Source organism: Harpia harpyja, chromosome 9, assembly GCF_026419915.1.
Source record: "Harpia harpyja isolate bHarHar1 chromosome 9, bHarHar1 primary haplotype, whole genome shotgun sequence".
Lineage (NCBI taxonomy): Eukaryota > Metazoa > Chordata > Aves > Accipitriformes > Accipitridae > Harpia > Harpia harpyja.
This window is the reverse complement of record NC_068948.1, coordinates 32,404,845-32,421,837: the sequence shown is the minus strand read 5'-3', so window position 1 is coordinate 32,421,837 and position 16,993 is coordinate 32,404,845. Positions and strand designations below refer to the sequence as shown.

The 16,993-nt window shown below is 47.4% G+C and overlaps 1 protein-coding gene across 5 annotated transcripts in view; it reads right to left on the bottom strand.

The window, feature by feature from the left end:
- Positions 1–833: 833 nt before the first annotated feature.
- CORO1C (coronin 1C) overlaps positions 834–16,993 on the bottom strand; it is a 54,574-nt gene continuing 38,414 nt past the window's right edge. For 4 of the 5 annotated variants that reach the window (XM_052795584.1, XM_052795586.1, XM_052795585.1 and 1 more), the window contains 8 exons: positions 10,852–10,981; positions 8,742–8,923; positions 8,033–8,152; positions 7,277–7,381; positions 5,960–6,105; positions 4,790–4,847; positions 4,453–4,698; positions 834–3,739 (listed from right to left, as the gene is read on the bottom strand). In XM_052795584.1, coding sequence (XP_052651544.1) covers positions 3,620–3,739; positions 4,453–4,698; positions 4,790–4,847; positions 5,960–6,105; positions 7,277–7,381; positions 8,033–8,152; positions 8,742–8,923; positions 10,852–10,981 — 1,107 coding nt within the window. In that variant the 3' untranslated portion in view covers positions 834–3,619. Of the gene's footprint in view, positions 3,740–4,452; positions 4,699–4,789; positions 4,848–5,959; positions 6,106–7,276; positions 7,382–8,032; positions 8,153–8,741; positions 8,924–10,851; positions 10,982–11,533; positions 11,553–16,993 lie in introns of those variants that run through there. The other variant, XM_052795588.1, reaches the window with a different exon arrangement.

Sequence of the window (16,993 nt, the reverse complement as noted above, 5' to 3'; positions counted from 1 at the left end):
TCTCCTGGCCGTGGGGGATGGAAGAGGGTCCCAGTTCCTGCCACCCCCAGATCACTTGTGGGAAAACAGGCACAGAAAATGGGGGTTCAGGTCCGTGGGAGCAGCTGCGGTGGAGGGATAAGCATCCCCTGGGATGGGTCCAGGGCGTGCATGGGTGGCCAGGGAGCATCACCTCTCTGAGAGTATCTGAGAGTATCCCTGTCCCGTCCCCTGGCACGGTTGGGCTTTTGGGCTTGTGCCGGGGTCGGGGTGTACTGGAGGCAGCTGAAGGCAGTTGTAAGATGCCAGGTAAAACACCCCGGCCCCGGGGGAGGCTCTTAAACCTGGATGGGGACCGAGCGATGCCATTTCCAGCCTGGGCCTTCTTTACCGTTGCAGGCTTTCCTGCACCCTTGAAGCAGGTTTCAGCTGGGGAAGAGCAGAACAAGCCCCCCCGCCCCCAGCTCCACAGCAACCCCCAGCCGGCGCTGTTCCTTCCCGAAACCACATCACACCCATCTCAGCTACCCCGAGACCCCCCCAGCGAGTCCATGCCATTGAGTCCCACATCTAGACAAGCTCTTGGGCTCACTCGCAGGGAAATGGCCAGCGAGTCCACATGCAACCCTGGGGATGAGCCCCGGCTCTCCCGCGACAGAGCAGAGGAGAGCAGAGGAGTCCCAGAGGACAGACCCCGCTCAGCGCCAACCCCACACGCTCAGGTTTCTATCCCTGTGGTTAAGGGTAGTGCCATCATTTAATAACCTGGTTATTGATAAAACCCGAAGCGCAGGTGCTAACGGGCAGCGGTGGGTGCAGGATGCAGAGTCAAAGAAAAAGCAAACCAGAGGAAGTTTATAATCAATGACTTTTATCTTTTGAAAATGGAAGCAAATATTTGGACAGATACTATGGCCGCTCTATAAGAGCGCATCTTTCAGGACTTCGCTGGTTCTCTTCTGGGATATCACGGCTACAAAAAGCTTCAGGCACTGACTCCGGTTGAGCCTGGCTAGGCATCAGTTCATTTAAATAAAATACAGGCTATAAACTAAAAAGCAGGGCGGCCTTTCCTCCGCCCTCCTCAGACCGTCTACCACACACCGATCTCTGGGCATTTCAATCCAGCATCTCAGAATACTTATTTCCCTCCAATTAGAAAAAACAAAAGGTCCCCAAGCACACAACCCTGAAATCACACGTACAAATCAGCACAGAGATCACCGTTTGGGGGAGCATTACGTTTGGTTTTGTTTGCCAAAAAAAAAAAAAAAAAAAAAAAAAAGGGTAATTAAAAATACACATCATCTCAAGCATTTACTGCAATACAAAAACATCACCAAACATTCAAATAACCTGGAGTGTCTGGACTGTGAATCCAGCATCAGTGGTCACAGACACAGGGCAGGGGACACTCGTCCCTCCTGCTGTGCTCGCCACTTAAAACAAAGAAAACCCACTTTTATTAAGCTTTCATGCTATGCAATTATAACACATCCTCTGTCTCTTTGCATCCCATTCTCGTGCCTCTCCAGCTACGTCGCCTGGCCATCCCGACGGTGTGGTTTCACCTTCACACACACAGACATCCCTCCAGAACAGAGAATCCTTAATCTGTAAGTTCTGAACATGCAAACACTGGAAAAAATGGAGAATTTGAGGATTTCTAGCTAACCTAATGAAAAAAAACCAAAAAAAACCCCAAAAAAAGATCACTTCAGCCTGGACAAAGGGACATGTCCCCCTGCCGAGCGGCAGCCGCCAATGCCCTGGGCGGGGGGACGCTGCTCTGGTGCATCAGGTCCCAAGCACACAGACATGCGCGCACACTGGGGATGCAGTGAGCTGCTTCAGGGATCGATCCCCAGCTGGGACAGGTAGTGAGGCTCCTCAGCCCATCGCTCTCGGCACCCGATAGCCTTTGCCCACCTTTGGATTCGACAAGGGTTGCTGACGTTTCCCCGGTACTGCGGGGACGGGCTGTGTTGGGATGGGCAGCACCAATCCAGCCTGGCACAGCTTGCTGGGGTGGCACAGATCCCATTCACACTGCATGGACACAGCCTGCGAGCAGGTACCTGTGTCTGCCCCATCCCCAACACAGGCAGCCCCCCCTCGCAGGGAAGACCCCACCTGAGCAGAGGTTTGCCGAGCTGAGGCATCCAAGAAGTTCCATGAGGAGCTCGCAAGCCCGGCATGCTCACAGGGTCTCTCCCCTGAGGATCTCAAAGGACCATGTGAGAAACCAGTTCTCCAAACTGGGATCAAAACCACCTTCCCCAGTCCCTTCCACTCCAAAGGCCTGGGAGTGAAGGGGGTCTGGGTATAGAGGTCACTCATCTGATCCAGGAACAAATGATTTCCTGCAAAGTTTTACAGCCAGGTGGGGTGACGAGGCAGGAATGATGGAGAGGAAAAAAAAAAAAAATTATAAAAAATAACGGAGACATTTTGTTTCAGGAGACCCGTCATGATAAAGTCACCTAGCTGCTGCTAATGCTGCTTTGGAAGCAGAGTCTAGATTTCTAACATTAGCACTAATGTGAGGGGCCAGAGAATTGCGAGCTCGCAGATTTCAAAAGCTTCTTAAAGTCAATGAGCTAAAGAGTGCGGTGGTGCAGCTCTAGTGCAGAAACAAGTATTTACAGCAACGCATACAGCTGAAATGGACACCACGGAGAACCTGGTGACTGCAAATGTCCCACGGCTCGCATCTCCCATGGCACACCTTCAACGCTGTACTCCATGGATAAATGTAAAAACATCTCCTGCATGAAAGTAACTTCTGCCTCAAAATAAAAAAAAACCCCAAAACAGTAAGTAGAACATGCCCATTTGGACATGGCTAGAGGAATCCAAAACATGGGACTATTTTAAAAGGGCAACATGATGCTAGTTTAAAAGTTCTTCAGGGTGTAAAAAGGGAAGAGGCATTTTGTGGCATGGATCACCTCATTCAGAACTATGGTTTTTTCCTTTAAACTATCAGACAGTGGTGATGGGGGGGACATGTTAGGGAGGCAGGAAAGGCAGCTTGTACTATCTCTGAGGGGTCTCAGCAGCAGCCTCAGCCACACTGCAAAGGAAACCGATCTGATTGTTCGAAATTGAAGATTTATACAAAATAGCTTCAGTTTTGTTCTCTGAACAGTATAAACACCCACCACGCGCACACACACACGCGCACACACACGCAGTGCTGTCCCTTTAAATTTAAAACACAAATACTGCAAAGTGGCAAATAAGAAAAATAAAAAGCAACTTCTTTTTTTTGGCAACTTTAAAAAATGGTTAAGAACAATGTGGCATTGGTCCCTAAATCTAGAAAAAGATATTTGGGCACAACATTGAAAGTCAGAATGGATTTTTTCAAGAATTCATAACATCTGGAAAAAAAAAAAAGACTGTAAAAGTAGCACTTATTCTTTTTGACTTGTTTGACACAGTCACATAAATTCATTAAAACATCAGAAAAAAAAAATCTTTCACTAAAAAGCTTGGCTTTTAATCATCAGCTCTTGTTGACGTGAATTTAGGAGAACAGGAAAGCTCGTACTGGAATGCTGCACGCTGCTGCTTGCTGAACTGGGGAACTGGAATGTGCCTGGGCCGGCAGCGGGGCCAGCGCCGCTCGCCCCGCTCAGTCCGCGATCTTTGCCATCTGCTGCTCCAGCTTGGAAATGCGCTCGTCTTGGTTGGTGATCGTGTCTTTTATAGATTTCAGCTCTTTCAAAATCTCATCCAATTTGGCTTCATTTTGCTGGAAGACAAGACAAGACATGTATTTGTTAGGAGAGCTGGCGGGATGAGTTCTGCAGACGGGAGTTTTCAAAGGAAGGGGCTCCTCTGAATGGGATTCTTGCGAGCCGTAAGCGCGCCAGGGTGCACGGGCAAGCAGGGTGAGTGTGTGCCGCACGCCTGGCACAGGCACTGTGGCAGTTGTGATGCGCAGGGCATGCACCAGCATTTCCAGTGGCAGCAGTGCAAGCTTCAAGGACGTACTGGACCAGTATCTGCTCTTTAACAGCATTTAAGGACCTACTGGACCGACAAGCTGTCACTTCCACATCTCTGCGTATTACTATACCACGCATTAGCTACAGCCCCCGATTAGGGACTTGTACAACCTCCTTCTGGACTTGCACTGTCTGAGGTTTGTTTGTCCCACTGTCTGTGCTGGGTTTTACACAAAAGAGGTGCACAGAAGCTCTCCCAGGCAGGTGGGTGGCTGGACCAACAAGCCAAGCTTTCCTCTGTGTCACAGTTCCCAGTAATCTCCCACAGCTGCAGAAACCTTGCCTGGAACACCACAACTCAAGTGCCACCTCAACTCCAGGTCATCCACCGGCACCCAAGTCCCGGTGTACTTGAGTCATACGTGCTTGAGCTTTGTTATAACTGTTTCTGAAGATGCAGCACCCTGGTAATCACGTCTCAGGCCACCATCCCCAAAAGCTCGTGGATTTTACTCACAGTGTTTGAGGCATCAGCTGCTTTCTTTGGAGCATTTATGAGATCACTTTTCTTGTTTGCGGCAGGCTTGTTGTCCAGTATGTTCTTCTTGACCACCTTGAGATCCCTGTTCTTGCCGGGAATGTACCCATGCTTCAAGGAGATGAGAAGGGGATCGGCATTCTTCCCCTCAAACCACTCCTCTGCTTCCAGAGCTGCTTCTGGGCCAGCTGTATCAGGGTACAGGTCGTCTTGGAAAAGGTCCGACTGCAAGCCAGAAGAGATGAATTGGTCAAGTGCTTTGGGGCTGGAAGGCGCGAGCTGGCTTCAAACCATATAACCAGGAGGTAGTGCTCACCTTTCGAGGAACCGTCATGATGATGGGCTCACACTTCCTCTCATGAAGTTTGAAGAACCTTTCAAAGAAAAAGAAAAGGAGTGACTTAGATGCGAGGACAGCCAACACGCCATGCAAAGGAGGCCTCGGTTCTGCTGCTCGTGCACAGCACCGTACCGGGAGTCAGAGGCAATGGAAAACGAGCAACCCTAAGGAGTCACAGCCGGGCTGCACTAGGACTTGCAGGGCCCTGCAAGGGCTGAAGGAAACCACCTGGGTGCGTGCAAAGCTCCCCTCTTGGGTACCGGGTATCTTCAGAGGGTCACACTTTGGCCAGGAAAGGCTGTCAGTGAGGCACAGCCCACTGCTCAGACCCCTGAGACAAGCACCCCACCAGTGATTTACATGTACACACTAGCCAGCCTTCTGCTCACCGCTCACACGTGTCTCCACACTCTGGTCACCCCTTGCAGTCCCACTTTGGGCCAGTGCCACAAACTCCAATGTCCTCAGCCTGGCCAGCAGGCACTGCTGCTGAAATATTCCATGTGCTTGAGGCAAGTGCAGGCTCTGCTCCCTTTCAGGGGCTCCTGCTTTCAGTAATAATCAGAGGAGCGTCAAAAGGCTTCAGGGGCAACATCCAGCATGTTCCCTACCAGCGGTGTGCCAGGAGCCATTGCACTGACACAAACCTGCTTTCCTGAGGTGCCTTCTTCCTTTGCCGTGTTTTCTGAATCACAGCTGCACTCTATTCACTGCACTGCTGCTTTAATTACTCTCTAAATTCCTGAAACCAGCCTCCAACCCGCTTGCTGTGTACAAGCTGGAGACCGATATCAGACTTAGGCACCGAAAGTTTATCATCGATGTGTTAACAACGTAGGCTGGAACCAACCTGATGCTATGTTTTCTGCAGACAATTTATTCTGTTAGGTATCACTCATTCATTTAAAACAGACTCAGCATAAGTCCCAGCACATTCTCAGGTTACATCATGTTATGCCCAGCAGAAGTATCGCTTCATGTCACAGGTCCTAGCGAACGCTGCAGAAGCAATGGTGTGGCAGAGAGATCTTTCCAACAGCGGGGTCCTACACCCAGCAGCAGGACTTTCCATTTCTGAACGGCCGAGCTCGTGATGGGGTGACTTGCTAAGATGACACCACCCTCCCTGACAGCCTCTCTCCTTACCTGGCAATCTCACACTTGTTCACATCAAGGCCCCTCTTTGGCATGAACCCCATGCCCCTCTGCGGCTCTTTGCTGCTGAAGGTGTTGAGGTAGTGAACATAGGGGGATTCGTCTGTGATCTCAAAGTAGCGAATGCTGCTGTCTCCCTGCAAGAAATGAAAGGAGGACCACTCCAGAGGCTGGAGGGACCAGCACTCCCTGTGCCCGCGTGCCTGCTCCCTGCTGGGGTAGGCAGTCATCAGGCTCACCCGATAGCCTTTCCTTCCACGAACGGCGCCACAGAGCAACGCACAGTTTATAGCTATTTTTTTTCAGGCTAAAACTTCCACTGCTTGCCAGTCGAGTATGTCTCATCTCAGGCTGCTCACAGCAGTTGCTATCAGACAGAACACTGCTGCGCTCTTGCTATCCATACGGCATCAGCAGAACTACTATAAAGCAGATCCCTACTGTAACCCAAGTACATCAGCTGAATGGTTTCTCAGCAATAAGTGCTGTTCTTCAAAATACTGTGGTACAGTGACCTGAGCTCATGCTTCAAGACTGGGGGTGTCAACTTCCACACCTCCTCTTCTGAAAAAGCTAAATTTTCTGCCACAGTCAGGCAGAAAGGCTATAAACCAGTTTCTCTTTGATTCCAGGCAATTCTACTACACTAGCATCTCTGAAATAGCAGAAGAGGTAGCAGATATAAACCAAGTATTTCTCATTAGCTGTTTACAAAGATGGGATTCTTGAATGCACTTGTATGGATCCTCCTTCATAATTACTTGTTCATCTTGTCTCTGGCTCCTATTTGTAGGAAGTCCAAAGCTGCGGCATTAGAAGCAGGCACTTTAGAGCACTTAATGCCTACAAATTGCTTTTAAAAAGGAGGATGTGATTCCAGTTTTCCATTAGTTAACCCTGCAACATTACAGTGAGTGCTGTTACATGCTCCATCATCTTCAAGCACAAGGTGGATAACATCTAAAATGTACCTTCTTCCCACACTAATGTACAACCATTTGGGTCAACACCGACAAGAGATGTTTTGATGATGGTATCTGACTTGTTGCATTAAGAGCAGCTTTACCTAAGTAAATCGATCTCAAAGAAACATCCAATTACATAGCAGACCTTCACAGGGCAGACTTCACAGGTTCTCTGTATGGTCCTGCAGAGTGAGGATCAAACTGATTTCAGAGCAGCCTGATTGCTAATGTTTTGGTTCTACCTTTCTCAATTGAGACACTTGGGGAACATTTCACAGGCATCACTCATTTGAAAGGAGTCTCCCGCTCAACACACCCAGTCATTCCAAAAGTTTCTCTTTACCTTGCCACACAAGTAAATAATGTTGGTATCTGGATCGTAGAACGGCAGCAGGACCCCATTGCTGGTGTCCATCTCATGAAGGGCTATTGGCTCCTCCATGTTTTTCTGGAAAGAAAAAAATGCCAGTGATGTTAATGAAGAATGAAAAAGCTCATGTTAATGTAGGATCTAAATTATTAACAGTTCTTTGTAGCTAGTGAACACGCAGTGGTTTCTTCACCACCGCTGAAGGATCTGTGTGTTACAATAACAAATGATGTAAATGTTCACAAGCTTATTCATTCCCCAAGGACATTTTAATCACAAAATGCAATAAAAGCAGGACCCAAAAAAATTTACAAAGTCAAGGGAAAGATGTGACGTAGTCCTGTTAACGAGTGCCTTGTGCCAGTGTGATGGGATTGTTGCTGTCTTGCTCTGCACATATAACGTATAGAATGAAGTGACTTTCACACAGCCACTCTGCTCTCTGTGTACATCTTCTCGGGCACTTCAAACGTGCAACTGTCAGCTTCATCGCTGCTCTTGGTAAAGTGGGGATTGGTACAAGAGAACTCATTTCCTTTACTGAGTGAACATCCAGCCTAAGTAACGGCAATACCTTCTGGCACAGGAAGTCTGTGTCGGAGCAGGCAGTAGATGGAAGAGGGAATATGCTCGAGTATATGAACTATGAATTTAGTGGGTGACTGCAGGTCTGGGCTAGTAACTCAATGGACATTACAACAGCAAAGTAGTAATGGGACAGGAACCTACTGGATTCCAAAGGGCAAGCTGCCGTTCACTCATGCGGCTGAAGCCAGTTGTGAAGATATTTCCATCAGCGAGGAAAATGGCTCGCATGGGCCGGGCTCCCTCGTGGGTTTTCTCTTTCTCCTGAAAGAGAGATTGACAGATTAGCCTCTAGCAAGGAACAGGAAGCCCACCTGGTGGTGGCTTCTCTTCTAGCTGCACAGAATCCCTGGCAGGACACACTACTCCTCCACACACGATGCCAACTACATGGAGCAACATCCAACTACCTTTGCCTGATGCTTGAGGGAAGAAACCAATTACTAAACTACAGAAGAAGTGGTCATTCCTGGCTCGTTTCAGCTTTGCTTATCAGACTCTTGCAAGGTTGAAGGAAGACTTCTTTGCAAGCTACAACACATATGCAGGCTGCTAAATCTCCACATTGCATACACAACTTTGGAACTGTAATTATACAGAAAGATTAGATGTGGCATTACACTCCTGCAGGTTTTAAAACTGAGCCCTAAAATCCTAGTTCAAACACTAATCCCAATAAACCCAGACAAATCCTTCAACCACTGCCATCCCTCCTGTAATTTTTTCCTTACTTTGAAAAACAGGACTAAACATGGTATATATACTAAGCAAGAAGGTTCTTTCTCTATATGCTCTTGCTAACTCTCTGCTGAAGTGAAACCCAGTTGCTTCTTTAATTAGCATGCAAACTTACAGCAACAATTTCTTGTTTCCTGGGGTCAATAACTCGAACTTTTTTGTCTTTGGAAGCTGTACAGATTAGGCTGCCATTGCGATTCCAGCTCACATTGTAAATCATATCCACATGCATGTCATCCAAGTTTATGAGGGCTTCACCTGTTCCCACATTCCAGATGATGATTGCATTATCACAACCTAAAAAAGAAAACAGCGGCTAAAGTTACAACACTGGTGTATACAGAAAAAAAACCCCAGCAGCAGGGAACAAGGAATAAAATCTGCTGCAGCTCCAAAGCCTCAGATGCTGACTCTTAAACACGCTCAGTGCCCCACCATGTATGTGGAGCCCCAGGCAGCACATCCTCACTCAAATACAGGCTCAGAGTGGGGACCAAGCAGCCAGAGAAGGCACAGAAGTCCTCCCTTGAAAGCATCAAGCACCTTCTCAGAGGTGCTGTAGCTGTCCCAAACAAAGGCAGTTTATGTGGGAGTATTTGGACACTGCTAGCACAGATGTCATGACCCCAGCCAACATGCTGCCTGCAGGCATGGGGCAAGCAGGAGGGACAGGAGAGGTCCCCGGCAGAGAAGAAGCTGAAGGGAAAAGCAGGAGGTACTGGTGCAGCTGAAGGAGGTCTGTGAGAGTGTGCCCTGGCCGCTGCTACTGCAGAAGCTTTGTGCAGGAGCTCCTGGATCTTGCATCAACTGCAGGACCACAGAGCAAGAGACGCCAAGGGCAGAGAGGCGATGTTCTTACAACTCTATATGTGAGAATACTGGCTGGCAGCCAGTCATTGCCTTCTCAGGTCAGAGAGATTTGCGGCAGAATGAGTAAAAGTGGCACGGATGGAAAATAGGCAAGTGACAGCAGGAGAAACTGCAGCAGAACAAAGAGGAAAAAGAATGGCAGGCAGCAAAAGCTGAGGTCAGCAGTTTCACAAGAACTACAACCAGCAGCAGAGGTTTTATTCAAGGATCGGACAGCAAAAAGACAAAGAAAAAAGCCTAAGATAAGATGACAGCAAAATAAAGAACAGGACTGGAGGACCAGGTAAGGGAAGGAAAGCACAATGTATGACTGAGCAGTTTCTCCTAAGCCTCCAGAGGGGTGAAAACATGTAATGAGGCAGAAGATAACAATCATTCTGACCTCCCAAAGGGCATGAAAGACACCCAAAATCAGTTTGTTGTCACTAGGAGGAACCCTGGAGACTGCAATGACCTGACAGCATCCCTTCTCCTCTGTGTTTCCTGAGTAATCCTGGCCGGACAGCCTGGTCAGACACATCTTGTTGCTTGTACAGGAGTCTGAGGAAGCTACCTAAGAAAAATCACTTTCTCCTTTTGTATGTTCTCACACTGAGTTTCATTACATTAACTGCCACAAGGCCTGCAACTCCAAGCATTTTTGGGGAAACCAGATCAAAACCAAACTGGTACCTCAGAAGGCATTTATATCAACAGAAAACACACAGCGCATCTGACAGTCCAACTGAAAGGACTGGCTTCTTTTATTGGGCTCCAACCTAAAGGTCATGCTATGAAAGCCTTAGACCATGCTAATGGATAATGACTTATCCATTTTATTTCCAGAATGATGTGACTGTTTTTCAGTGGTCAAGAGACTCTCATTGCATAGACCGTGCCAACCAAGAAGACAATTTTGAAAATGCTGAAAATGAAAGCTTGTGGAAAGAACAGCCAGACTCTGGGATACCTTGCAGGAATCAGCGAAAAGGAGAAACAGTTGGGCCTTTTATAAAAGTATATGAAAACAGGGATGTGGAGGGTGCAGATGTAAATAGTTATCAGCGGGTGAAACTTGCAGATCAAATAAAGTCTGGAACAATTTTAATACTGTAATTCATGCCTCCAGACAATTTCCTGGTTCTTGTCCCTGTAAACTGAAGATAATAAAAGGTCAAGATAAGGAGGGGGCTGTGAGCCACGTGTCCCGGTGTTCCCAGGCACTCCCATTAGTCTTGTGATCCACCAGCCCTAAGCAGCTGGGAGAGGAAAGAAGGAAAAGGAGTCAACAAGCTCTTCTAGAAAATATCTGGTGTGCAAGCAAAACGCGAGGGAGAGATGCTTGTTGACCCCATGGCCCTGATGCACCACTGTACCTGCACTGAGCAGCACGTTGCGTGCTGTCGGATGCCAAGCCACAATGCCGACTCTCTTGGAATGGCCTTCTAACACTACCACCGGCTCTGTCAGGGACAGGGTGAGTCCGTTCTCAGGAATCTGCCACACCTGGAAAGGGGAAAGGAAAGATGGTTAGCCAAGGGCCATCCCCCCTGAAGAGCACGTTACTTGTTTGGTTCCAGCATCCTGCGCCATGCCACAGCAGAAGTCCAAGTTGCCACTTCTCGATATAAACAGGAAGAGAGAATCGGGGAGGAAATCGTTCCCAGCCACCAATAAACCTTCAGCTGATCTGTGCGTAACATCCTTCCTAGCTCACGCTGCCAGCACATAACCACCAGCTCCTTATGCTGCAAACACCCTGTTATCGCTGTGTCCAGAGATCCATTCATCTCAGATGCTGCCTAAGATGGATTAAAAAAAATTTGCCTTGCAGCTCAAATTCCATCTGAACAAGCTGCTGTCTTTTCAAATTATGCTTGTCCCTTGGAGGGACGATACTGCTGCTATACTGGTGCCTGCTTTTTATTTCTTTAGAAATACTGGCAATTAGTTTTCACATTATGTCTAGAGCCTCCTTCCAGATGCCATTTAACTGAGGAAGAGCAGTTTGGTCCTGGCAAAGGTTAAAACAACGCAAGTTAGCATTGCAGAAACTACCTTCGAATGCAGCGAACTGCCTGTTTGCTTCTTGCCTGCTTAGTTACACAACCCTTCTGTTGTAAGCATCTTCAGGAAAGTGCCATCAAGAGGAGGAACAGACCCCCAAGGATTGCAGAGCACCGGAATTCCAGCCGCGGAGTCAGAGTCAGAGCAGGTTTACGCACTGAAGGTGGCAGCTTCTGCAACTGGCAGGGACCAGGGACTGGAGAGACAAAACCCATCACCCCATGCCCCAAGGCAGGATCAGCCCTACAAAACTATTCCTGCAATTCAGCACTGGACAATCATCCTTGAACTGAATTTGACCTACATATAGTGTATTAAAAAATTAAAATAGAAAGCCCATCAGTAAGCAATTATAGCTACCTGTAGATAGGTGGCAGCATTAGAGCACATTTGCTTCGCATTCTATTGTTTGCTTTTTCTGGAGTTAGAGAATAGGTCTGGCCAGACCCTGCCCGCGATGCCCAAGCAAGCTGTCAGAGCCAGCAGATGCGAGCTGAGCAGATTTCGGAAGCGAAGCAGACAGACATGTGTAAGCGCAACATGGATTTTTGCACTAATCCCAGTTTCTGCCTTCTCACAGGGATGGCAGCTGCTCAAATAAAAACCTCTGAGATGCAAAAATTCTCAGCGTGTACCAGCTCACCTCTAAATAACCCTAAAATGATTTCGCTTTTCACCGATGCAGCTCTCGGTGCTGTCCCTCCCAGCATCCCTCAGGAGGAATGACCTGCGACGGGCACACGACCTCAGCAGAGAATTTCTCTGTGAGGGTTGCAAATCCCTCTTTCTCTTTCTGCCTGATAGAACAGGGCTAGCAACAAGTTGACATAAACCGAGGCTTTTACCAGCAATCACATTTTAAAAATTGGGTTGCAAACTGGAGGCATTCAGCTTGGAGAAGCAGGATGTCGTCCTGTTCACATCCAATTCCACACCAGTTTTGCTAGTGACTGCAGCCACAGCATGCTCTCAGACGACTGTGCTGAAACACAACACGTCTTGCGAACTGCAACAAATCATTTCACCTGCTCATTACACGATAAAACTGGGTTACGAAGCTTTTAATTTTTATAGAAGCAGCTTTCTTCTTGCCAGTCAGGGAATAACAACCTGATGACAGCAACAGCTTAAAACATGTCTGCTGACAGTGGAACTTTAATGTCAGTCTGCTAAAACTGGTACCTGCACTTGGTGTCATAACTGTATGCAGGTCTCTCAGGTGAACCACCTTCAAACCCCCCGCAATTGTAAGCGCTGATGCAATGCTGCAGAAAACAGGTATTACCTAAACCAGTAAGAAAGCTGGAAAGAGAACATGAGAGTTGGAAGACCCCAGCAGAAAAGGCAATGCAGGAGAGCCAGGGGCTCTGAAGCAGAGGTACAAGAGGTGCCCAGCAGAGCATTAGGTGACACTGGTGCAGGAGTAGAGGATGCTCGACACGAGCAGCTCAGGTCTGACAGCTCTGCCTGGCAGGCAGATGCTGGGGCACAGCTGACGTGGGGATGAGAAAGAAAAAAACAGCAAAAACACTTCTCCACTAAATGAAAAGGCCACGACAGCCAAGACTGACCTATGCAAGTGGATGTTACACCGAGGATTAAGCAGGGAGCCAGAGAGAGTCTTCAGGAGCCCTTAAAAAAGGCAAGCCGTGATGAACACAGCCTTTTCTTCCCCTGAGAGAAATGGTGTGATAAAGTGACCTGTCCCAACTCACTCAGCCTCACTCTCTTTGTGGAAGAAGCTTTGAAAATGGAATTTATTCACAAAAAGACCCAGGAGCAGCACAACCTTTTGGGCCAAGCACGAGCTGCTGACAAGCCATGCAGGGGCAGCAGCAGCAGCAGCAGGGTCAGAGCGGCTTCTACACCTGCAGCTGCAGGCAACCTTCCTCCCTGTTGACGGTTAGCTGGAGCAAAGGGACCAGGTCCCTGAGATCCCTGTTTCTCTTTTGCACTGTCTCAGCTGGGAACAGCGCAGGGATCCTTCTGTGCAAGCGCAGCTTTGTAGCAAAGTAACTTGCATGCCAAAAAACTCCAGGACACATTTAAAAGTGAGCCAGCGAGTGCATGGGGTGGGAGAGGAAAGGGAGGCATTAGAGGCAAAATACCAATGAAAAGGATTTTTTAAAAGCCTCTGGAAGACAGACAGACTTTTTTCTTTAAGGGAAAGCCCCTATAGTTTACAGCAGCTGCAGACCAGTGTAATCCTCTGCAGATTACAGAAACTATTGACCTAATAATCCTGCTTGGTATTGCAAAAGAAAAAAAAAAAGCTAGGAGTGTGAAAGGTCAGGGTATGCTCCCAAGCGACCTGGCCCACTCATTCCTGCATAGGGTGGGGTGCCTGTCTTCAGCGTGGGATGAAATTAGAGTCACAGGGCAAAATTAAGGAACTTTGGCTTTAGATGCAGGACTCAGCCTGCTGAAGGTGAGGACTCAGGATGAGTACACAAAGGAAACCTTAAAATACTGCAAGATTAACTGGACATCAATAACCGTTTGTCAACTCTCCCACTTGTGGGGGTTTTGGGGTGGGGTTTTTTTTTTGGTTTCATGGCGGTTTTTTCATGGCGGTTTTTTTTAAGTTAACATGGCTGGTTTGTTTGCGATCGAGGAAGTGAAGTCACGCCACAGTGGTGTAGAGGTTTGGGTCTCAGAGGAAGAGCGGGAGGGAAAGGTTTTGCACAAACAGCATGTGAGAAAGAAAACAAAGCGAACTTTTTCAGCACTTTTTTTTATACCCTTTAAAGAGAATCAAAAACTGTCTCTTTTGGCTCTGCACCAACCTGCAGAGAAGATTAAGTCAATTTCTAGAAACAACATAAATTCCTATATTCAAATTACATAAGGAAACAAATGAGTTTGAGCCCTGGGTTTTATCTACCTCCCTGCTCTTGTATCGCTGCAGGAAAAGTCACTTTGTGCATCCCTTTTTTGTAGCTGTAAGACCTTCTCCACAGCTAGCTGGTCCTGGTTCATCCTGTCCTGGTACCACGTCTTAAGTGTCTGCTAACAGGTTGGTGTCCCAGGTCATTCCAAGGCTCTGGTTTAATTTTTAAAACAATTTGCTCAATGAAATGAACTCTACTCTGGCTATTACATGCAAACTCATTAGTATTCATCTTCTGATGAAGCAAATTTTCTGTATCTGAGAAAGGCCCTCTGATACCATCTACAAGCCTTTATACAATCACATTTTCCAGCTGAATTAAAAAACCTGCAGTACATTACAGTCATTCAGCTCAATATCAAGCATGTATATTTCAGTAATTCCTTATTTGTTGGCACAAGATAACAATTCTTCAAAGAGAACACCAGAAGAGGCCACAGAAAGTATCTGCATGCCACGGTGTTTTAAAGGAAATCTTTCTGAGAACAAGTCAGAGCAGAGGAGATGGGGACTCCCTGTCCTGCTCTTCTACAAAAGACGAGAGAAATTCAGCAAGAAACAAGCAAATGGGGCAGAGAGGCTGCTGCCATTACCTACATCGCACCGCTTGTCTGATTACGGCTCCTGTGTTACACTGGACATATGAAATGGGCCACGTTCTGGAGAACTGAGAACAAGGCACAAAGAGGAAATACTTCAACACTTGCAGACGACAAGTATGTCATTATATCTCAAACCACTTCAAGCGATTTGTATTTGCCAACTCGAAAGGAATCTCTTGGCTTCACACTCCAACTGGCAAAGGCAGGAGGAGACAGAGGCCAACGCGTGCCCCAAGGAATACCCAGCGTGGGACAAAGGAAGAGCGTTCGCTCCTCCACGAGCCTACGCTCCCACAGAGAAGAAAGCAGGCTGTGTTCTGGAGGGGTCCATTCTACTCTTCCCTCCGCTGGGATCAGACAGTCATGTGCTTATACCCACTGGCACCGTTACCTGCACAAAGGTGGTCTTGCAAGGGTGAGCTGTCCCAAGCATTGCCCCCCACCATCTTTTTCTTCTCTACCTCCAGATAATTTCTGAATGCATCAGATGTGACAGCAAAATTAATGAGCATATCACCTGAAACTGTCAGATCACGTGCCTTTCATCAGAAAAATCTCGATGCAGCTACAAACAGCTAAGCCTCTAAGGCTGTCCAAGCTACAAAGCCCAGCAGTATCAGAGAAAGATGTCGTCTTTCCCAGTCCCTTATTTCAACCCCTAGTCTAAGCATCTCAAAGGTTCAAGGTTTATATGCAGCTCACAGGGTATTTCCACCTTCTACAAATCTGAGGTTTTATTTACATGAAAATGCTTCTAGCTTTTGAAGGGGCCAAGTTAACCTTCCTAGTGCAATGCGAAGGCTGCGGGCAGTTCAAAGTTATGGCTGTAGGAAATCAGCCCTCTTCATCCCAGAGACATTGGTTAGATAGCACCTCAAAGCCATGCTCTGTCCCTCAACACGTATCTAGTTGACGTTGATGAAATCTTTTGTGGCGGAGGGTAAGGTCCTAAATCCTTGAGTGCCAAGGCACAGATGGTCTTTAAAAACGTAAGGTATTTTTTTAAAAGCAGCTGGCACTTCTGTGGAAAGCCACGTGATTTCCTCTACCACATCACTTTTTCTCATTTCACATTGGCTAATGAAGAGTTCAGAGCTGATGAACAGCCACATATCCTTTAAAGTAAGATGAGTTTATTCAGTGACAGGCTGTTCAGGAAGCAGGACTCCAAAACCTTTATTGAAGAAAAGCAAAGAAAACAGGATGCTAAATTACCCGTGCCAGGACAGAAAAGCAATTAAAAATGGGAAGGCTCATTAGCTCATGCAGTTTGTTTCCAAACAGTCCAGGCCAGGGTTGTTCCTGACATACTATAGCTCTGTCCAGCCCAGTTAACAACTGTCCCAAATGATTTGGGATACATCATTTCCCATCACGAGTTATGTGATACTTAACAGGAGATTCGACTTAAGTCTTTAGCTAGTCCACTTTGCTTTCTTCATTGCTACTGTTGGCACTCAGCTTCACTGCATTTTAAACTTCCAGCTAACATGCACCTAACATCTTCTAAATCATGAGTTGCGTGTGCTTGTTCCGTCAAGCGCAGCAAGGACTCACTTATTTCACCCTCCCAGCTGCTTGCTGCCTTCCGCTCAAGACACGGTCACACAAACAGGTACCATACACAAACACGAGTGTGCAAACTCACAGCCAGCTACACCACAGTGCCTGTCCACATGTGTGTTGCCTCCAGGGACAGAGGGGAAGCTCACCCCCTGCTTCAGTGTGTGTGGATAAGCAGCAACTGCAGAGTAGACAACCTACTGTGAACCCACGCCCCACGGAGCTTGTTTGTGCAGTTGTAGGCTCAGATTCTCGCAGACAGTTTGTGTCTACATTAGGAGCGTTTGGACAACTTGTAATTGAACACGGTTGGTTTTTCTACATAATTCAAACCCCCTGGAGCCTCACAACATACTTCTCATTGCACTTGGATTAGAGACTTATTTTGCCTCCAAG